At 40.9% G+C, this 23809-nt stretch overlaps 1 protein-coding gene across 1 annotated transcript in view; it reads left to right on the forward strand.

The window, feature by feature from the left end:
- Positions 1 to 14043: 14043 nt before the first annotated feature.
- LOC115504149 (acyl-coenzyme A synthetase ACSM1, mitochondrial) overlaps positions 14044 to 23809 on the forward strand; it is a 40643-nt gene continuing 30877 nt past the window's right edge. The window contains exon 1 of the mRNA XM_032591605.1: positions 14044 to 14255. Within this exon, the coding sequence (XP_032447496.1) occupies positions 14064 to 14255 (192 nt within the window). The 5' untranslated portion in view covers positions 14044 to 14063. The remainder of the gene's footprint in view (positions 14256 to 23809) is intronic.

Raw genomic sequence — 23809 nt, forward strand, 5'->3', positions numbered from 1 at the left:
CTTGAGGGTTTTTATTAAGAAACGGTGCTGAATTTTGTCAAAAGCCTTTTCTGCATCAATTGGCAGGATCATATGATTCTTATCTTTTCTTTTATTAATGTGATGTATCACGTTGATTGATTTGCGAATGTTGAACCAGCCCTGCATCCCAGGAATGAATCCCATTTGATCGTGGTGAATAATTCTTTTTATATGCTGTTGAATTCGATTTGCTAGTATCTTATTGAGAATTTTTGCATCCATATTCATCAGGGATATTGGCCTGTCCTCTTTTTTTACTGGGTCTCTGTCTGGTTTAGGAATCAAAGTAATACTGGCTTCATAGAATGAGTCTGGAAGTTTTCCTTCCCTTTCTATTTCTTGGAATAGCTTGAGAAGGATAGGTATTATCTCTGCTTTAAATGTCTGGTAGAACTCCCCTGGGAAGCCATCTGGTCCTGGACTCTTATTTGTTGGGAGATTTTTGATAACCGATTCAATTTCTTCGCTGGTTATGGGTCTGTTCAAGCTTTCTATTTCCTCCTGATTGAGTTTTGGAAGAGTGTGGGTGTTTAAGAATTTGTCCATTTCTTCCAGGTTGTCCAATTTGTTGGCATATAATTTTTCCTAGTATTCCCTGATAATTGTTTGTATCTCTGAGGGATTGGTTGTAATAATTCCATTTTCATTCATGATTTTATCTATTTGGGTCATCTCCCTTTTCTTTTTGAGAAGCCTGGCTAGAGGTTTGTCAATTTTGTTAATTTTTTCAAAAAACCAACTCTTGGTTTCGTTGATCTGCTCTACAGTTTTTTTAGATTCTATATTGTTTATTTCTGCTCTGATCTTTATTATTTCTCTTCTTCTGCTGGGTTTAGGCTGCCTTTGCTGTTCTGCTTCTATTTCCTTTAGGTGTGCTGTTAGATTTTGTATTTGGGATTTTTCTTGTTTCTTGAGATAGGTCTGGATTGCAATGTATTTTCCTCTCAGGACTGCCTTCGCTGCATCCCAAAGCATTTGGATTGTTGTATTTTCATTTTCGTTTGTTTCCATATATTTTTTAATGTCTTCTCTAATTGCCTGGTTGACCCACTCATTCTTTAGTAGGGTGTTCTTTAACCTCCATGCTTTTGGAGGTTTTCCAGACTTTTCCTGTGGTTGATTTCAAGCTTCATAGCATTGTGGTCTGAAAGTATGCATGGTATAATTTCAATTCTTGTAAACTTATGAAGGGCTGTTTTGTGACCCAGTATATGATCTATCTTGGAGAATGTTCCATGTGCACTCGAGAAGAAAGTATATTCTATTGCTTTGGGATGCAGAGTTCTAAATATATCTGTCAAGTCCATCTGATCCAATGTCTCATTCAGGGCCCTTGTTTCTTTATTGACCGTGTGCCTAGATGATCTATCCATTTCTGCAAGTGGAGTGTTAAAGTCCCCTGCAATTACCATATTCTTATCAATAAGGTTGCTTCTGTTTATGAGTAATTGTTTTATATATTTGGGGGCTCCCGTATTCGGTGCATAGACATTTATAACTGTTAGCTCTTCCTGATGGATAGACCCTGTAATTATTATATAATGCCCTTCTTCATCTCTTGTTACAGCCTTAAATTAAAGTCTAGTTTGTCTGATATAAGTATGGCTACTCCAGCTTTTTTTTTTTTTTTTTTTTGGCTTCCAGGAACATGATAAATAGTTCTCCATCCCCTCACTCTCAATCTAAAGGTGTCCTCAGGTCTAAAATGAGTCTCTTGTAGACAGCAAATAGATGGGTCTTGCTTTTTTATCCATTCTGATACCCTATGTCTTTTGGTTGGTGCATTTAGTCAATTTACATTCAGTGATATTATAGAAAGATATGGGTTTAGAGTCATTGTGATGTCTGTATGTTTTATGCTTGTAGCGATGTCTCTGGTACTTTGTCTCACAGGATTCCCCTTAGGATCTCTTGTAGGGCTGGTTTAGTGGTGACAAATTCCTTCAGTTTTTGTTTGTTTGGGAAGACCTTTATCTCTCCTTCTATTCTGAATGACAGACTTGCTGGATAAAGGATTCTCAGCTGCATATTTTTTCTGTTCATCACATTGAAGGTCTCCTGCCATTCCTTTCTGGCCTGCCAAGTTTCAGTAGAGAGATCGGTCACGAATCTTATAGGTCTCCCTTTATATGTTAGAGCACATCTGTCTCTAGCTGCTTTCCGAATTTTCTCTTTATCCTTGTATTTTGCCGGTTTCACTATGATATGTCATGCAGAAGATCGATTCAAGTTACGTCTAAAGGGAGTTCTGTGTGCCTCTTGGATTTCAATGCCTTTTTCCTTCCCCAGATCCGGGAAGTTCTCAGCTATGATTTCTTCAAGTACACCTTCAGCACCTTTCCCTCTCTCTTCCTCCTCTGGGATACCAATTATGCATATATTATTTCTTTTTAGTGTATCACTTAGTTCTCTAATTTTCCCCTCATACTCCTGGATTTTTTTATCTTTCTTTTTCTCAGCTTCCTCTTTTTCCATAATTTTATCTTCTAGTTCACCTATTCTCTCCTCTGCCTCTTCAATCTGAGCCATGGACGTTTCCATTTTATTTTGCATCTCGTTTAAAGCGGTTTTCACCTCCTCCTGACTGTTCCTTAGTCCCTTGATCTCTGTAGCAAGAGATTCTCTGCTGTCCTGTATACTGTTTTCCAGCCCAGCGATTAATTTTATGACTATTATTCTAAATTCACTTTCTGTTATATCATTTAAATCCTTTTTGATCAGTTCATTAGCTCTTGTTATTTCCTGGACTTTTTTTGAGGGTATTCTTCCGTTTGGTCATTTTGGATAGTCCCTGGAGTGGTGCGGACTGCAGGGCACTTCCCCTGTGCTGTGGTGTATAACTGGAGTTGGTGGGCGGGGCCGCAGTCAGACCTGATGTCTGCCCCCAGCCCACCGCTGGGGCCACAGTCAGACTGGTGTGTGCCTTCTCTTCCCCTCTCCTAGGGGCGGGATTCACTGTGGGGTGGCGTGGCCCGTCTGGGCTGCTTGCACACTGCCAGGCTTGTGGTGCTGGGGATGTGGCGTATTAGCTGGGGTGGGTAGGCAAGGTGCACGGGGGCAGGAGGGGCAGGCTTAGCTTGCTTCTCCTTAGGTGATCCACTTCAGGAGGGGCCCTGTAGCAGCGGGAGGGAGTCAGACCCGCTGCCAGAGGGGTGGCTCCGCAGAAGCACAGCATTGGGTGTTTGCTTGGAGCGAGCAAGTTCCCTGGCAGGAACTGGTTCCCTTTGGGATTTTGGCTGGGGGATGGGCGAGGGAGATGGCGCTGGCTAGCGCCTTTGTTCCCCGCCAAACTGAGCTCTGTCATCCTGGGGCTCAGCAACTCTCCCTCCCTTTGTCCTCCAGCCTTCCCTCTTTCTTTTTTTTTTTTTTTTTTTTTTAATTTTTTTTTTTCAACGTTTATTTATTTTTGGGACAGAGAGAGACAGAGCATGAACGGGGGAGGGGCAGAGAGAGAGGGAGACACAGAATCGGAAACAGGCTCCAGGCTCTGAGCCATCAGCCCAGAGCCCGACGCGGGGCTCGAACTCACAGACCGCGAGATCGTGACCTGGCTGAAGTCGGACGCTTAACCGACTGCGCCACCCAGGCGCCCCAGCCTTCCCTCTTTCTGAGCAGAGCTGTTAACTTATGACCTCCCAGATGCTAAGTTCAGCTTGCTGTCGGAACACACTCCATCCAGCCCCTCCGCTTTTGCAAGCCAGACTCGGGGCTCTGCTTGGCCGGAGGGCCGCCCCTCCGCCCTGGCTCCCTCCCGCCAGTCCGTGGAGCGCGCACCGCCTCGCCGCCCTTCCTACCCTCTTTCGTGGGCCTCTCGTCTGCGCTTGGCTCTGGAGACTCCGTTCTGCTAATCCTCTGGCAGTTTTCTGGGTTATTTAGGCAGGTGTAGGTGGAATCTGAGTGATCAGCAGGACGTGTGGTGAGCCCAGCGTCCTCCTATGCCGCCATCTTCCTAGTAACCAAAAGGTCATGATTTTAAATGTGGTTTAGGAAATTACCCAGACAGAGGAAGAATGAGATGGAAAGTTCATAGGGAATGAGAGGAGCTATTTGCTGAGGATGGGTCCTTGGAGAACAAGAATATCTAAAGAGAAGAAATAGAAAGGGGGCCCTGTGGACAATATTGACAAAGGAGACTCAGAAAAGACAGGATGTGATAACATAAACAAGAGAGCAATTGAAGAGTTTCTTGACATCACCCAGAATGGCCATGAGTCAGAACTGAAAAGGACCTATTGCATTTGGTAGCAAGCACATTAGAAAACATGTTTCCAGAAAACAAACAATAAACAAACAAAACCCAAACAGTTTTGGTGAATGATTAAGTGAGAAAAAATTAGCTTTGGATTATCAGTGGCAGATAAAAAAGATGGAAACAGCTAATGTAGTCTACTATATCCAATAAACATTAATTGGAAGGGGAAGGAACAGAAGAAAAGATACAGAATCAAAGAAGCAACTTTTGGAGGAGGGAGGGACTTCAACAAGTGTGGCCAACATTGCTTTTCTCCTGCTGTTATGGGCTGAATTGTGTCCCCCAAATTTTGTATGCTGAAGCCCTAGCCCCCATTACCTCAGAAGGTGACTGTATTTGGAGATAAGACATTGAAAGAGGCAGTTAAGGGGTGCTTGGAGTGCTCAGTCAGTTGAGTGTCTGACTCCTGATTTCAGCTCAGGTCACAATTCCAGGGCCTTGTGATTGAGCCCTGCATCAGGCTCTGTGCTGAGCATGGAGCCTGCATAAGATTCTCTCTCTCCATCTGCTTCTCTCCCTGGCTCATGTTCTCTTTCTCTCTCAAATTAAAAAAAAATTAAAGATGCAATTAAGTTAAAAGGAGGGCATTAGAGAGTGCCCTCATGCAACTTGATTGGTGTCTTCAAAAGAAGAGCAGGTTAGGGGACATGGAAAGGTACCAGAAGTGCATGCATAGACAGATGACCATGTGAAGAGGTAGCAAGAGTCTGGCCATCTGCAAGCCAAGAGGAATCCAACCCTGCCAGCACCATGATCTTGGACATCCAGCCTCCAGAATTGTGAGAAAATAAATGTCTGTTGTTTAACCCACCCAGTGTGTAGGGTTTTGTTACAGCAGCCCTAGTATGCTAATCGACCCACTCAGTGGCCTTCCGCACAGTCACCTCTACACCACCTTGTTCCTTGCTAAAGGAACCCTGATTTTGTCCAGAACCAGAGTGAGCTCACCCTGTCCATTTCTTTTCAACTAAGTCAACTAGAAGGTCTCAGTTACATGAAAAGATGTTCAACATTGCTCATCATCAGGAAAATGCAAATCAAAACCACAATGAGATACCAGCTCACACTGGTCAGCATTGCTAAAATTAACAACTCAGGAAACAACAGATGCTGGCGAGGATGCGGAGAAAGAGGATGTCTTTTGCACTGTTGGAGAGAATGCAAACTGGTGCAGCCATTCTGGGAAACTGGAGGTTCCTCAAAAAAAAAAAAAAATAGAACTACCCAAGGACCCAGCAATTCTGCTAACAAGAATTTATCCAAAGGATACAAAAATGCTGTTTCGAAGGGGCACATACACCCCAATGTTTATAGCAGCACTATCAACAATAGCCAAATTATGGAAAGAGCTCAAATTTTCATCAACTGATGAATAGATAAAGAAGCTGTGGTATACATATACAATGGAATACTACTTGGTGGTGAAAAAGAATGAAATCTTGCTATTTGCAATAATGTGGATGGAACTGGAAGGTATTATGCTAAGCAAAACAAGTCAGTCAGAGAAAGACATTATATGACTTCACTCATATGTGTAATTTGAGAAATTTAACAGATGATCATAGGGGAAGGAAAGGAAAAATAAGATAAAAACAGAGAGGGAGGCAAACCACAGAGACTCTTAAATACAGAGAACAAACTGAGGGTTGATGGGGTGGGGGAAATGGGTGATGGGCATTAAGGAGGGAACTTATTGAGATGAGCACTGGGTGTTATATGTAAGTGATGAATCACTGGGTTCTACTCCTAAAGCCAAGAATACACTGTATGTCAACTAAACTGAGAATAAAAAAAATAAATAAATAACAAAAAATAAAAGACATAGAAAGATTTTTAAAATTAATTAATTAATTAAAAAAAAGAGAAAGTCTCAGTTTGCTACTTCTCTGTCCTCTACTCTATGGTGGTAGAATAGATTTATTATTCACCGAATATTCACTCTCTGCTCACTCCCTACTCCCACACAACGTATTCAGGAAGGAATATGGTTCTCTGCTTGATGAGGTTGAGCTTGGTCCTGTGGCTTGCTTTGGTCAATGGAACATTAACAGAAATGACGCAAACAGAAGTTTTAAACGCGCTTACAGGGTTTGCTTGATTTTGGGGTGCTTCTGCTATCCACTATAAAAAGAGCCACTGGTCTGAGACTAGAGAGAAAGCAGTAAATGTGTGTTAAATAAATGTGTGCCACTGTTTATTATGTAATATTATCGTAGCAATAAATAACTGATCAAACCTTAATTTCTCCCTTTTCTAACAAAAGAGAACAAGACTGGTCTCAAATATTTGGCAGGGAACTGTACTGGAATTGGGGCTTAATAACAGCAACAATTTTTGCTTTCATTGTATTCATTTTTAGTTTCCTGCCTGTGACAAGTAAAATAATTGCTTAATTATAGTAGTGGTACAGAGTTTTGTTTGGATTACTCTGGGCTTTTTCTTGTTCACTTAATTTTTAAAGGGAATTGATGTAAAGAAAAATACTGAATAAATAAGAATAGAGGTAATAGTGCATGGTTGTAGTAAACAAGAAGGAAGGAAGAAAGGAGGGAAGGAAGGAAAGAAACAAAGAAGTAAAGAAAGAGAGAAGAAAGGAAGGCAAGGTATGGCTAAGTCTGAGATACAGTAAGAATGGGGCAGGATTGCAGAGAAGAAGAAAAGGACGAGACCAAAACGAAAACCTGAGAGAAAAGGCAAGTAGTGTCACCTACCTACAAGGAAGTAGCTAGCCAAGGATTGGTGGGGAAAAGAGCCAAGTTTTCTTTTTTTTTTTCTATTTAAAGAATATATATTTTTAAGTTTTTAAAATTTAAATTCCAGTTACTTAACATACATTGTAATATTAGTTGCAGGTGTACAATTTAGCGATTCATTATTTAAATATAACATCAGGTTCTCCTCACGAGGGCCCTCCTTAATCCCCATTTATCTATTTCACCCTTCACCCCCTCTCACCAAGAAATGGACTTAACTATAGAGAACTAACTGATGGTTACCAGAAAGGAGCCAACCTTTAGAGTTGAAGGCACCACGAGTACAATAGAGATCCGCGGAGATGAGGCCTGTGGAGGCACCTGGTGGGGTTCAGGCAAACCACTAGGAGAGGTGCAGTGTGAGGGGCAGAGTGGGTGCCAAGAGAATAAATGCTGTCTTAGCAATCAGAGGCGCAGTCAGTCTGGGCATGGCAAACCGGCTCCGAGAGTTCGGATCAGAAGTAACCTCTTACTTAATTTTAGTTACCTTCAATTAAACCTGCAGGTGGCCAACAGAGCCAGTCAGCCACAGGAGGGATAGAGGAGAAGGACTGAGCCTGAGCAGGAAGGGGGTGTTTGCTTAGAAAAGCAGGGGTTTAATTTACAGAAACTAAGATCCAGCTTTTTGATGCCCTCATGATTTTTGTTTTTTCTTTTTCAGTCGTTCTTCTCTACACACGTGTGGGTAACATTCCATCTCTCGCATGCCTCCAGGGTCTGGTTACTCTGAAAAGAAGAGGATCCTGGGGTAAGAGATACAGAGACCCCTGGGGGTGTGAGCTGGATGCGGAGCCTATCTCACAATTGGTTTGGGAGGTCCAGAAATCCCAGCAAACTGTACAGAGAGGTAAGAGAATGTGGTATCTAAAAGCTGTAATGCAGAATGGGCCCGACAGAGAATGAGGCTGATAGTGTCTCTTGACATATTTTGATGTTATTATCTCTACACGGGGTTTCCGGGACTACTGAGTCAGGGGAAGAGAATATAGAGAACTTCCTAGACCAGACGTGACTAGTGTCTGCCTAGTGTTCATTGTCCAAGACCTGAAATTCAATGGCCTTATTCTGACTGTGAGAGAGGCTTCAAAATGAAAAGAGAAGTGTGCATGGAATCTTTAGAGAATTCCCCTATCTGTACCATCGACCCGTTGTTGCAGATTTGCAAACTAAGGCACATGGGGATAGGAAAGCTGGTTAGTGTCACAGAACTGGTAACTGGTAAAGCAGTACCAAAACCCAGGCTGCCGGGCTCCAGAGTTGGTCTTCTTGACCACAACACCAGTGTTACATTTCCATACAGGAGATCCACTGAGATCCAGAGTGTGTATTGTGGACTTTTCCTCCTGTCCCCACCATCTTCCCAAAAGTGACTGCATCTTCTGCTTGAATATCAAGGTCTTTTATGCTCTGATACTTTGGCTGTTTAATTTTTAATCTATGCCCAGTCAACTATCACTGCCTTCTCATCCACTCTTCTCTGTAGAAAAGCCTATCTTGAGCTGAGAATTCATCATGAGTGAATCAGCCAGGAGGAGGACAACTCACCTTTTAGAAACCAGGCTTGCCTGTCAGCCCTGGCAGGGATATTCTGTGTGTCTCCAGCAATCTTTGTTGTGACTTCAAGCAGAGGTATTTTTGTCCTTGGTTCATTGGAGGGTGGGAGGGTAAAAAAGGGTCTGGGAAATTTGGGTCAAGGTTCTGGAGATCCCCATCCCCCCACAACACCCCAAAAATGTCTCTAGTAGAAAACTAATAGTGCAAGCCACTTCATGCAGCAATTTGGGCTTATTCAATGCAGCATCAATATCAATCCAGCATCTACATGCCTCAGCCAAGTGCTGTACAAACTTTACCAGGTGCAGTCCTTTCAAAGATCTCAAGGGACAAATCTGATTAGCAACCCACTCCTCTGTTTTTCAGATGAGAACGTCAAGGGTTAGAAGAAGCAAATGACTTGTCCATCAGCCATTTTGTAAGAGGTTGATCCAGAATTTCAGCTCAGGCCTTGGGATTCCAAAGACCCTGCATTTTGCTAGTACACCAAAGTATTTCTCTCCAAATCCCAAGTTAATAAAAACAGCCACCATTGATTATGCCAAGCACTGTGCTACATGCTCATCATAAATTATTCTCTAATCCTAACAAAGGCAACAAAGACAAGACGACCCTAAGAGACAGGTATCCTTATTATCATTCCCATTTTGTACATAAGGAAACAAGGGTAGATAAAGGAGGTCAGTGAAAGTCAAAGAGATGGTAGGTGGCAGACTGGAGACTTAAACTCAGACCTTTCTGCTTCTAGAGCACAGGCTTTGTGCCACTTGGCTGTCACTTAAATGTGAGCATTGGAGGTACAGGGTTGGGACAGAGAGCAGGTTAGCCACAGAGAGCTAGTGAGAGTTCTCCATTTGACTTTATTTATTTATTCACACCGCAGGTCATCATCCCATAAGAACTGGGATGACTTCAAATACTTTCTTTACCCAACTGATTATCTCCCATGGAGGACTGTGATTGTTTTCTGCCCTTTTCTATCTGAGCATCTCCTCCTATTTCTAAATCATCCAATTCTTGCCAAGTTCTCCGCCCCAGAGGTGGAAAGTTCTTTTGTGTGTACAGTGTTGGGGACTTTTCTGATCAGAGAGAACTGAATATGCCAAGTTCCCATTTCTACACTAGTCCAGGACCAAGCCCACCTCTTGCCTAGAGAGTACCAGGTAAGACAGGTGAACGATAGCATCTTTGTGAGGGGTGTGTGTGTGTGTGTGTGTGTGTGTGTGTGTGTCTATGTACGTAGGACAGGAAAGTATTTGCATAGTTTAAAATATGAAGACCAAATTTCAAGTTCTGACTGTGTCATTTATAGGTTGGCTGACTTTGGGCAAGGCTCTTAACTCTTTTCACATTTAATTTCCTTAATTGCAAAAAGAGAATGGGGGTATCGTGAGAAGGATAAAGGAGATTATACATGTGATAGGCCAAGTGCAGTGGCTGGCATAGAGTGTGATCTGTTTCATGTTAGGCAGATCTGAATGCGATGGGCTGTGAAGGAGGGTACATAGAGAAGTAAGAATGACCCAGAAAGTGAACAAGTGAAAGAAAATTCCACTATGCAGAAGTTAGTTCATATTATATAAAGTGAATGTCTTTCATTTAAAAAATATTTTTAATATCTAATGGGGAGTTGGCTTCAGAATTTGCTGGGAATTAGCACTTCAATATTTATTTAGCCCTTATTGTATATTAGGCACAATGCTGTATATTGTATATGTATACATATTATATCACTAATCCTTGTAATAGGTAGCCCCAAGGTAGATATTACTAGTGTGCCCTTAATTCCAGAGACATAAAAACAGTGGCCAAGTTTACTGAGCTGGTAGCCAGTGGAACTAAACTTGGCTCTGTAACTCCAGGATTTCCTTTGCCATGCTAAGTGTGTTGCCTCATAAAATAAATAGCTTTTTCAGTCCAAAATCTTGTGAAATCAAAGCTCAGTTCCAGGAACTCTTCAAGCACTGTGTACCTAGGCAAATAATGGTGGGCTTAGCCACCTTTCAAAACCACAATTCCATAGTGACTTCAAAATATACTTTAAAGCACTGCTTTTTTTTATGGATAGATTTGACCTTTATTCAATTTTTATTTTTTTTAATATGAAATTTATTGTCAAATTGGTTTCCATACAACATCCAGTGCTCATCCTAACAGGTGCCCTCCTCCATGCCCATCACCAACCCTCCTCCCCCTCCCACCCCCCATCAACCCTCAGTTTGTTCTCAGTTTTTAAGAGTCTCTTATGGTTTGGCTCCCTCCCTCTCTAACTTTTTTTTCCTTCCCCTCCCCCATGGTCTTTTGTTAAGTTTCTCAGGATCCACATAAGAGTGAAAACATATGGTATCTGTCTTTCTCTATATGACTTATTCCACTTAGCATAACACTCTCCAGTTCCATCCACGTTGCTACAAAAGGCCATATTTCATTCTGTATCATTGCCACGTAGTATTCCATTGTGTATATAAACCACAATTTCTTTATCCATTCATCAGTTGATGGACATTTAGGCTCTTTCCATAATTTGGCTATTGTTGAGAGTGCTGCTATAAACATTGGGGTACAAGTGCCCCTATGTGTCAGCACTCCTGTATCCCTTGGGTAAATTCCTAGCAGTGCTATTGCTGGGTCATAGGGTAGATCTATTTTAATTTTTTGAGGAACCTCCACACTGTTTTCCAGAGTGGCTGCACCAGTTTGCATTCCCACCAACAGTGCAAGAGGGTTCCCGTTTCTCCACATCCTCTCCAGCATCTATAGTCTCCTGATTTGTTCATTTACTTTAAAGCACTTCAAAAGATTGTTCATTAATTTATTCCTGTTCCTTCTCTTTAGACTCTAATTCCAAAGATTAAGCACGTGAGAGTTTCCCCAGAGAGAGTGACAACTAATAATAGCTCCTGATTCCGGAGCACTCATCTGCACTGAGTCCATGCCTAAATGCTTTAGGTGGGATGTCAGCCATTCACCACCACAAGTGTAGGAAACAGGTGCTGCCAGTATTTCCATATTTTAGACAGAGGTTAAGAAAATTGCCCATTTACCTAGGTGGTGAGTGAAGTGGCTGGAATTTGAAGCTATGATGTTTGACTCCTAAGGGCACACTCTTGGCTACCACAGTCCTCACTGGGCACTGTGTTTGGTCTTCTCGTGGAGATTAAATTAGAGTTGCAAACACATTTATAAGATGATGCCAACGTAATTTCTTTTTATTTGATTAAGAGAGGTGTGTTCATTTGCTGGGACTGCCATAACAAAGTACCATAGACTGTGGGGGCTCCAGACACAAATGTCTTTTCTCGTAGTTCTGGAGGTGAGAAGCCTGAGATCAAGCTGTCTGAGGGTTGGTTTTTCTGAGGCCTCACTCCTTGGGTTTTGGATACCTATTTTCATGTTTGCATGTCATTTTCCTTGCTGTGTGTGTCTGTGTCCTAATCTCCTCTTCTTTTAATGCCACCAGTCATACTGGATTTGAGTCCATCTACTGGCCTCATTTTAGCTTAATCAGCTCTGAAAAGATTCTGTCTCCAAATACAGTCACATTCTGAGGTACTGGGAGCTCAGGACTTCAACATATGAATTTTAAGGAGATGCAACTTAACCCCTAATAAAGGATGAATTAATTTCCTCCTTATTTCTCTTGCTTTTGTTGTTGTCTTTAGCCACTAACTCAGGGGTCATTTGCACTGACCCTGAGCATTTTAAGGAAGATTCCTGAGGCCATTTATATAACCATGCATAAAAATCGCAGATGAGTCTTGTATTCCTGCTCTGAATCAGTTCACATTTGTGGAGGCAGGTATGTGTTGGACAAAAGAACATGAAAGGCATGTTTCTAGAACCAGCTCTGCTACCGCACTTGCCTTGCAACCTTGGGGAAATCCCTGTCCCTTTGGAGATGTTGGCCCAAATGAATGATTTTAAGCTCAAATATGCACAGAGGCTTGACAGGTACAGTAAGTGGAGAAGCGAGCTGGTGTGGGAAAAAAAAGTCATGGTGAAAACCATGTCAAATTGGAGAACATTCCATGTAAATTAAGCATACAATTCTCAGCTTCAGTCAGTTAGTGCCAGTTTGAAATAAAGGCCCAGTATGGCCAGACCTCCTACATTTTCAAGAGAAACCTTCTGGGCTTTTAAATGAAACCTCCCAAGGTTTAAATGTTGACCATTTAAAATTTCCCTCCAGGGATGCTTAGTCAGTTAAGCATCTAGATCTTGGTTTCAGCTCAGGTCATGCTCTCACAGCTCATGAGTCCAAGCCCCATGTTGGATTCTGTGCTGGCAGTGTAGAGCCTGCTTGGAATTCTCTCTCTCTCTCTCTCTCTCTCCCTCTCTCTCTGCCCCTTCGCCACTCAAACTCATTCATTCTCTCCTCTTTCTCTCTCCCCCCCCCCAAATTAATAAATAAGTAAACTTTAAAAAAACTTCTAAATTTCCCTACAAAGACCAAGAGCCAACAGGAGTATGTCTAAGGGCCAGGTCTGGCTCAGCTGATATCTTAGGGTCTTTCTAGCCCAAAAGTGCTCTGATAAAACAAAAGATGGTACTGTTGATTGACAGGAGGTAAAAAGAAAGGGGCATACTTTATTTAGTTCATGTGGCCCAAGGATCCATGCTGACAAGCAAACTCTAAGTGATGAACTTTTCAAGTATCTTATTTTATGCAGACATTCACTCTATCGCATATATAGCAGTGCCTCCCCAACTAGGAATTCAAATTGGGGCTCTGGGGGCAGCCTCAAAATTGGGGTTAGATTATTATCGGTCTAAAGCACCTTAAAGTAAATTGAGCCAGGTTTTATCCATCTATTCTGTGGTCTGTCATCATGATTGCTGAATCCAAGGGGGAGGAGACTTTATTGTTTGCAGACATAAAGTGCTTGGATGGCAAAACTGCTTGCGAAATGGTTTCCTTCAGCCAGCATTCTCATGGAAAGATAGTTCTAGCTTAAGGCAGTTTTTCACAGTCATCAATAATAATAAATGAAGTTTCTGCTTCCATGTGAAGGGTCTTTGTTGGGATCTGGAGTGGCAAAAAGTTTCATTTCATGGGTCAACTCTGATGGGTTGGTGATAGCTGCCTGGAATGATGTCCTGGGAAAGTTCCCTGCCCCCCCGTCTGGCCAGATATCAGTCCACTAGCACAGGTGTTGTGATATTAGCCTCATCATTCCTGAGTATGGTGCTGTATATTTGTCAGTATTCTTATAGTCTCAAGTGACAGAAATGCAATCTCAGGCAGGAAAAATTGTTGGCTCACAGAATCCGGGAGAAAATATTAACAAGAGAGGGGTAGCGATGCAGATGGGTCTTGTGTCGTCCACATTCTGGTGATCTGAAACAAAGCTATTTCTCTCACAAAGCTATTGCCTTCATTTTGTGGAGGAAATTACTATTCCATGGTCAATCTAGTACTATCTCTTCCCAAGGCAGGTGTTGACCTGAGAATTCTGTGTTGGCTTCCTGAGGCCTCTTCCACCATGCAGAGGCTGATGAGGCTCCAAGTCCTCTGGGGCATCCGCAAATCCTACCATGGCTTTCACCCTGCCCCTTGGTACCTTTGCTGCCGGTCTTTATCAGGAGCTGGAACCCTGAGATGGAAGGACTACGATAGACCTAAGGAATTTAACTTTGCAAGTGATGTCCTGGACTATTGGACTCAAATGGAGCAGGTAAGGAGGCACTCATGATGGGAGGTGAGAACAAGAATGGCCTCATTGACCTTATCATGATCCTAGTAGACTGAGGGGCACAGAACCAGAAATGGCTTCTGCCTCAGCTTAGAAGTGTTGTGGGAAAAGCTTACACTTGGGGGTTCAATTCTCAGCCTAGTCACGTTCTCAATCCTCTGAGCCTCAGTGGTTTTATCTATGAAATGGTGATAATCTCATTTTGGAAACAAGATAGCAGGTGAAAATATCTGGTACACAGTCACATAATTGTGACCAAAGTTTCTAAGGTCGGTAAGTTGACCTTAGTCTGAATTCTTACCTTCAACTAATGAGACTATGAGCCTAATAGGAATTTGTCTCATTACACTTGGTCTTCACTTCAGGCTACACTCAGAGGGAAGGGACAGATCACCTGACTGTACACATGAGCATCTGACACATGTAGCTAGGTCATGTCATCTGTCATTCTTTGAGGATGGCATGTGTAACTGGATTCCTCCCTATCAACTACCTACTTGAGTGTGTCTTTAGGGTATGTATAGGGAAAATAGTCCATATGGCCTCTAGAGATTACACATGTCCACAGAAAAACCCAACTGTTCAGTTTATCTCTCTCCAAGAGACAGACCAAGAGAGGTGAAGTAGGGACATTAGGAGTTGAGATAGACAGTTCATGGTGCTCCAGCTACTAAGTCCCAGCTGGTGATGTCCACAGTGAGAAAACTCACCCAACACTGTCTTTGGACAGAATTTACCTGAGATGGAGTCAGAGAGTTAATATAATTTTTAAATTTCCCATGCACCTGCATTATATGTTAGTATTCAACTAACATGTGGGCTTCTTCCCCACCTCCTTCTTTTTCCTTTTTCTGAACTTCCATAATAATGCCAAGGGAGGGCATAGGCACTTTTTAAAGTGCACTTGGCATTTAATACTATGAGTAGGTGAGCATTTTCATCACCCCCATTTTCTAGATGAGGGAACTGAGGTGTCAAGGGTTTAAATAACACACAGAAACCAGCACATGCCTAATAAGGGAAAGAACAGGATTTGGGTCCAGGCTATCTAATTCTGTAATACATTATTTAACCTGGTATCACAATTTGATGATGCCAAACATCTCTTCCCTCAGATTCTAAGCTGACTTTCATCACTGCCCTGACCAGTAATCTAGTTAAGAACTTTTGACCCATGAGATGGGCTGGAGAGGGAGGAGGTGGAGAGAGCAAAAAGTGATGCCTTCACTTTCCCCTTGATTTATAGTCCTTATAGGTAGTTAACACATCAACCCATGGAGAGAACCACCAAGTAAATATGACCTCAGGATGCCTCATCTTTGTTGCGTTTTATATCATCCTTGTTGAACCTTGCCCATTTATCCATGTCTCCAAGTTCTCCCCACCCCCAGCGTCCTCATCCCAATAATATTTATTCTGCCAACACTTCTCATCTGTCTGTTGCCACTTTGCTAATTGCCTTGATCTTGGTCATTGTGTCTCTAGTGATGCATGGGGCCTCTCCCCTAGCTTTCCCTCAACTGAGCCACCCAGTGCCCTGGCAAAGAATTGGTTATAAAACAAAAGAAAGTACCTGGTAAGCCAGACAACCTATGTCCAGAGGTGGGATACAGGCCACCAACTTATAACCCCTGACTCATCTTAGAAATTAAATGTTTTGGGGCGCCTGGATGGCGCAGTCGGTTAAGCGTCCGACTTCAGCCAGGTCACGATCTCGCGGTCCGTGAGTTCGAGCCCCGCGTCGGGCTCTGGGCCGATGGCTCAGAGCCTGGAGCCTGTTTCTGATTCTGTGTCTCCCTCTCTCTCTGCCCCTCCCCCATTCATGCTCTGTCTCTCTCTGTCCCAAAAATAAATAAACGTTGAAAAAAAAATTAAAAAAGAAAAAAAAGAAATTAAACGTTTTGTTACTCTAGACTCCTAACATATTACACACAACTTGATTTGATTCCTAGAGAAGCCTCCCAAATCTGTTCATGAGAGGTTGCATTCTGTCCAAATTCATTCATTCTCTCCCTTTGATACTACATCCATCCATCCATCCATCCATCCATCCATTCTGCTAAAACTTAGTGAGCCCCTAACATGTGCCAATTACTATTCTAGGTAATGGAGATAGGAAAGTAGATAAAATGTGCAGCTCTTCATTTTTCCTCTATAGACAGTGTGATTCCCCACTTCATGTCCTAGGAGAGGTGAATACAGTGTCAGCAACCTTACGTTTTGTTTGTTTTGGTGAAACTCATGACAAACAATTTCTTCCTACCAACCCCTGATGCAATTTTATATTAAACATTGCTTAATATATATAGTCAAATATATATTAATTGTAAACTCTGGATCTGGTGTTCTTTCTTATCCATCAAGAAAGCGGGACACAGGATTGAAAATGCGAGAGTGGCTAATGTCCGGGGGAGGACAAGAGTCCCGAGTAAGGATCCTCGTTCTGTTTTTATTAGGATCAGAAGGCTTACAAACATGGTGATGGGTGTGCACAAAAAGACAATGAAATCATGAACATTAATTCATGGATGTGAGGGAAATGGGATTTTGAAGATATGCGGTGTTAGGGGTTTGGGTTAACACAAAACAGAATCCTGGTGCTGGGCTGAAGGTTGTTTATAGCAGACCTGAGGCACCACCTCTGTTTACCTAAACTGGTCTAGGGGACAAGAAAGACAGAGCATTCTACCTCAGGGTCAACAAGGCACCTTTCTTTTGCTAATTAGCTACACTTTGGGCAACTTCGCCCTGCAGTGGTCTGTAGCCTTATTTACCTATTTATCTAATTTGGTCCTTCCTTCCTGTGGAAGCAGCTTTCTGCTATAGTACTAAGTTGGGGGACATTTCCACCCTGAATACCTAATCTTGTTTACCTCATCTGGGATGTTTTCATCCTGAGATTCCCTATTCCTATACCTTTGTTCTATACTGGAACTTTTGCCCCACTTTACCTAATCTTATTTATCTACTCAAGTTTACCTAAACTTGGGTGTGTACATGCTATAGCTTTCTAATTCTTCATGCCATCAGTGCAGACTCAGAGAATTCCTAAGCTGATTCCTCACAGTTAATCACAAAGCATAAAAAACAACAACAGCTGAATGCCCTTGCCCCACATTGCCTGGCTCTTTGTCCCATAATATTTGCCCAAATAAATTATGTGCTGCCAAACATTCCAAGTTCCTTAACATTTAACAGTCAGATCTGCTGAGATTTCTCTGAGTCAGCGAGTCTGTGTTTAGTGGCTCCTGAATTTAATTCTGTACTTTTACTTAAGAAATTAATAACAATCCGAGGACTGGTACAGTTTAAAAGGGTCTTTGTGTTCTTTTTAAACTATTAGACTTTTGTCCCAGCATCCCATAAAGGAATCCTTCATGATATTCACAAAAAGTGTTTATCTTTTATAATTCTAATACACATATAGTGTCTTTGGCACTGGAATGTCAGTTCCATGAGCTAGGGGAATTTTTACTGTTATGTTAACTGTTGTATCCCCAGCATGTAGAACATGCTGGTACATTCAACTAGTTGTTGAGTGAATTTGAATGCATGCACCCTGAGCAGCAGCACAACCAGCACAAGGTCAGCAATGTTGGTGGCCATAACTTGGTTGTATTTTAGCAATGAACCATTAACTTTCTCGTGGATGTGTTGTAAATATGTACATGGGAAGAAGGGAGGCTTTGGCACAGGGTGGCTTCATGTGGAGAAATCCAGAGTACAGAAACCAGAATCAGTCTTTGGCGTTTCTTTTGTAAAGTCATTTCTCATAATACTAAACAAGCCTTCCTCTACTGCACCAGTCGGAAGAGTTGAATGGTTGCTCTCTGTTGAGAGACTCATGGCTCTCCAGTTTACCCCAGAGGAACATGGCAGGCTTCTCTCATTTATTTTACTTGCGTGTCCCCTGTAACCTCTGAGTTTACAACCGCTGGTATAAAAACAAGATTATCCCAACTTATCTAAAAGCATCCGTTTTTCAAGTCAAATTCTTAACACACTAGAATGCATGCCAAAACTTTTAGGCATAAAATATGGGGTTTTCATTGTAGGGAAGCTCTTAGTAATGGATTTAATTTCTTTAATAGATACAAGGTTATTAAGATTTTGATTCTAGGGGCACATGGGTGACTCAGTCAGTTAAGTGTCCGACTTAAGCTCAGGTCATGGTCTTGCAGTTCATGAGTTTGGACCCTACATCATGCTCTCTGCTGTCAGCACAGAACCTGCTTTAGATCCTCTGTCCTTCTCTCTCTCTCTCTCTGCTCCACTCCCACTCACATACTCTCTCTCAGAAAATAAACTTTAAAAATAACATTTTGATCAAAGAGGTTTTTGCCTGCTTTCTGCTCGAGGATTTTGATGGCTTCCTGTCTTACATTTAGATCTTTCATTCATTTTGAGTTTATTTTTTGTGTATGGTGTAAGAAAGTGGTCCAGGTTCATTCTTCTGCATGTCTCTGTCCAGTTTTCCCAGCACCACTTGCTGAAGAGACTGTCTTTATTCCATTGGATACTCTTTCCTGCTGTGTCAAAGATTAGTTGGCCATACGTTTGTGGGTCCTTTTCTGGGTTCTCTATTCTGTTCCATTGATCTGAGTGTCTGTTTTTGTGCCAGTACCATACTGTCTTGATGGTTACAGCTTTTAGTATAGCTTGAAGTCTGGGATTGTGATGCCTCTTGCTTTGGTTTTCTTTTTCAAGATTACTTTGGCTATTTGGGGTCTTTTCTGGTTCCATACAAATTTGAGGATTATTTGTTCTAGCTCTGTGAAGAATACTGGTGTTATTTTGATAGGGATTGCATTGAATATGTAGATTGCTTTGGGTAGTATTGACATCTTAACAATATTTGTTCTTCCTATCCAGGAGCATGGAATCTTTTTCCATTTTTTTGTGTCTTCTTCACTTTCTTTCATAAGCTTTCTATAGTTTTCAGCATATAGACTTTTTACCTCTTTGGTTAGATTTATTCTGGGGTGCCTGGGTGGCTCTGTCCGTTAAGCTCCAACTTCGGCTCAGGTCATGATCTCATAGTTGGTGAGTTCGAGCCCCACATTGGGCTCTGTGCTGACAGCTTGGAGCCTGGAGCCTGCTTTGGATTCTGTGTCTCCTTCTCTCTCTGCCCCTCCCCAACTTGTGCTCTCTCTATGTCTCTCAAAAATTAAATAAGTGTAAAAAAATTTTTTTAAAAGATTTATTCCTAGGTATTATATGGTTTTTTGATCCTGGCCACAGCAACTTCTTACTCAGCACATCTCAAGAGGCAAGGGAGACAAAAGCAAAAATGAACTACTGGGACTTCATCAAAATATAAAGCTTCTGGGGTGTCTGGGTGGCTCAGTTGGTTAAGCGTCCAACTTCAGCTCAAGTCATGATCTCACAGTCCATGAGTTCGAGCCCCGTGTCGGGCTGTGTGCTGGCAGCTCAGAGCCTAGAGCCTGCTTCAGATTCTGTCTCTCCCTCTCTCTCTGCCCCTCCCCTGATCATGCTCTGTCTCTCTCTGTCTCAAAAATAAATAAAAACATTTAAAATAAATAAATAAATAAAAATAAAAACCTTCTGCACAGCAAAGGAACAATCAGCAATACTCAAAGGCAACCAACAGAATGGGAGAAGATATTTGCAAATGACATATCAGATAAAGGGTTAGTATCCAAAATCTATAAAGAACTTATCAAACTCAACACCCAAAAAACAAATAATCCAGTGAAGAAATGGGCAGAAGACATGAACAGACACTTTTCCAAAGAAGACATCCAGATGGCCAGCAGACACATGAAAAAATGCTCAACATCACTCATCATCAGGGTAATACAAATCAAAACCACAATGAAATACCACCTTACACCTGTTAGAATGGCTAACATTAACAATTCAGGCAACAACAGATGTTGGTGAGGTTGTGGAGAAAGAGGATCTCTTTTGCATTGTTGGTGGGAATGCAAACTGGTGCAGCCACTCTGGAGAACAGTATGGAGGTTCCTCAAAAAACTGAAAATAGAACTACCCTATGACCCAGCTGTTGCACTACTAGGCATTTATCCTCAGGATACAGGTGTGCTGTTTTGAAGGGACACATGCAACCCCATGTTTATAGCAGCACTATCAACAATAACCAAAGTATGGAAAGAGCCCAAATGTCCATCGATGAATGAATGGATAAAGAAAATGTGGTATATATATACAATGGAGTATTCCTCGGCAATCAAAAAGAATGAAATCTTGCCATTTGCAACTACGTGGATGGAACTGGAGGGTATTATGCTAAGTGAAATTAGTCAGAGAAAGACAAAAATCATATGGCTTCACTCATATGAAGACTTTAAGAGACAAAACAGATGAACATAAGGGAAGGGAAACAAAAGTAATATAAAAACCGGGAGGGGGACAAAACAGAAGAGACTCATAAATATGGAGAACAAACAGAGGGTTACTGGAGGGGTTGTGGGAGGGGGGCTGGGCTAAATGGGTAAGGGGCACTAAGGAATCTACTCCTGAAATCATTGTTGTACTATATGCTAATTTGGATGTAAATTAAAAAAAATAGAACATAAAATTTAAAAAAAAGATTTTGATTCTATCAGTTTTAGCAAGTTGCTTTTTTAGTAATTTGTTAATTTCATCCAAATTGTCATATTTATTGGCATAAAATTATTCATAATTTTCTCTTGTTGCTATTTTAATGTCTGTAAGAATTGCATTTGTGTGCACTTTTTCATTCCTAATATCGTTACTATGTTATTTTTCTTTTTTTCCCTGGGTAAGTCTTTCTAAGAGTTTATCAACCTGATACATCTTCTCAAAACCAGCTTTGGCTTTACTGATATTCTCAATTGCATATTTATTTTTCATTCCACAGATGCATGCTCTTATCTTTATTATTACCTTCTTCCTACTTTGATTTGATTTGCTTTTCCTTTTTCAGCTTCTTGATGGAAGCTTATGTTCTTACTTTTTGGCCTGCCTTCTTTTCTAATGTATGTATTTAAAAGTATATATTCTCCAGTAAGCATTCCTTTTAGGAATGCACCACACAAATTTTGACATGTTGTATTTTATTATCATTCAGTTGAAAATAGTTTCTATTTGCCTTTTTGATCTTTCTCTGACCTCTAGATTATATAGAAGTGTACTAGTTAGTTTCCAGATAGTTGGGGATGGTTTTCTCATTATCTTATTGTTAATGATTCCTAGCTTAATTCCACTGTGGTTAGAAAACATACTCTGTTTTAAACTTTTGAGATTTCTCGAGATTGATAAATGTTCCAAATGCAATGGAAAAGAATTAGAATTATATCATCATTGGGTAAAGTGTTCTATCTATGTCAGTTAGGATATAAATTCTATTAGTCTATCATATTCTATCATTAATTTACAGAACTCTTTGAATTTCAACTTAAAATTCATTGGAAATAAGATTGAGGCAAATTTTTTCTATAGACCATAAACTCTTATATATTTATGTATGTATGTATGTGTAGATATATATAATTTATTTTGAGAGAGAAAGAAAGTGCATGATAAGGGGAGGAACAGGGAAGAGAGAGAGAGAGAGAGAGAGAGAGAGAGAGAGAGAGGAAGAGAGAATCCTAAGCAGGCTCCAAGCTGTCAATGTAGAGCCCAACATGGGGTTTGATCTCACAAACTTTTCCAATTTTCCTTCTTCAAAATATATTTTAGTTAGCTATTAGCAAAGAGTAACTATGTTGATAAGTAATTGACATAGAATAAAATGCACACGTTTTTAGTGTAAAGTTTGAGTTTTAGAACATTTCCATCATCTAAGAAGTTTCCTTTTGTTTTCTCTTGGTCCCTACCCCCACTCTGAGCCCCAGGCAACCACTGATCTGCTGCCTTGCAGATTATATTTCTTTTTCCTAGAGTTTCATAGAAATGGAATAATGCAGGATGTGCCCTTTTGTATCTGATTTCTTTTTTTAAAGTTTATTTATTTATTTTGAGAAAGAGAGAGTACAAGCAGGGAAGGGGCAGAGAGAAAGAGGGAGGCAGATTCCCAAGCTCCAGGCTGTCTACACAGAGCCAGATTTGGGGCTTAAACTCAAACCATGAAATCATGGCCTGAGCCGAAGTCAGTCACTTAACCAACTAAGCCACCCAGGAGCCCCATAAACATTTTATGTTTTGAAACTGTTTCTCAATTTCCTTTGGCTTCAAACTTTATCTCATAAAAATTTAAATTTAAAATCTAAGTTTAGGAGCTGTTTTTCTCTTCTTGAAAAGAGTTTTATCTCAATATCACATTATCAGGTTAATCTTTAACACAAAAATCTATAACTATTTAAGCAGTATCTTCTTCAAGTTGCAAAGGTAAGGTCTAAAACACTGAGTTCCGAGCAGCAAATGTTTTCCACCTCGATACACAAGCTTTTCCATCATTTTTCAAACTCCTACAAGAATATTACATACTATGCTCCCTTTATATAAGCAGTGCATAACTAGTGATTACACTTGCTAATATTCTTCCATCTGTTGGGCAAGAAGGTTTTCATAGCACTGCTTTTTTCATAGATCTGAATACTTACATATGCATATACATATATATTAATCTTATCTTTTCTCAAGTGAGATACACTCTTTTGTTCCGATCATATGGGACAAAGGTGGTAGGATCATGTTTGCCCATATGTGGAAAAAGATTGCTGGAAGAATATACGCCAGATAATTATCAGTGCTGACCTTCAGAGAGTGAAAATGTGAAGAGATATTTGAAGACATTTTTCTATTTATAAGAAATGTTTCTGTTCATAAGATTCTGCATTGCCTGAACTTTTACTCTGGACAGTTTTTGGAAATTAATTTTTAAAAAATGAAATCTTTTGGGGTGCCTGGGTGGCTCAGTCAGTTAAGTGTCCAACTTTGGCTCAGATCATGATCTCACAGTTTGTGAGTTTGAACCCTACCTCGGGCTCCCCAATGACAGTGCAGAGCCTGTTTGGGATTCTCTCTCTCTCTCCCTCTCTCTCTGCCCCTCCCCCATTTGTGCTCTCTCTGTCTCTGTCTCTCTTTCTCTGTCTCTGTCTCTCTCTGTCTCTGTCTCTCTCTCTCAAAATAAATAAATTAGCTTAAAAAATGAAATCTTTTTAAAAAACATGCTCATTATAGAAAGTTTGGGGGAAAATAAGAAAGTGTATTTAAATAAGAAAATGAAAATTGGCAAAAAATATTAAAACCATGTATGTACATGTATGTCTTGTTCCCCATTGTATCCTTTGGTCTAAGAATAGTCCCTAACAAATAATGAGAATTTAGTAAATATATATTAATTGAACAAATGAACTGAGAACAAACTGAGGGTTGATGGGGGGTGGGAGGGAGGGGAGGGTGGGTGATGGGTATTGAGGAGGGCACCTTTTGGGATGAGCACTGGGTGTTGTATGGAAACCAATTTGACAATAAATTTCATATATTGAAAAATATATATATATATTAATTGAACAAATGAATGGTTACTACTATATACATTTGGATTAAAATGTAAATATGGTTTGCTCTTTTTAATTAATATTGTA

The sequence above is a fragment of the Lynx canadensis genome, chromosome E3, assembly GCF_007474595.2.
Source record: "Lynx canadensis isolate LIC74 chromosome E3, mLynCan4.pri.v2, whole genome shotgun sequence".
In the NCBI taxonomy this organism is placed as follows: Eukaryota; Metazoa; Chordata; class Mammalia; order Carnivora; family Felidae; genus Lynx; species Lynx canadensis.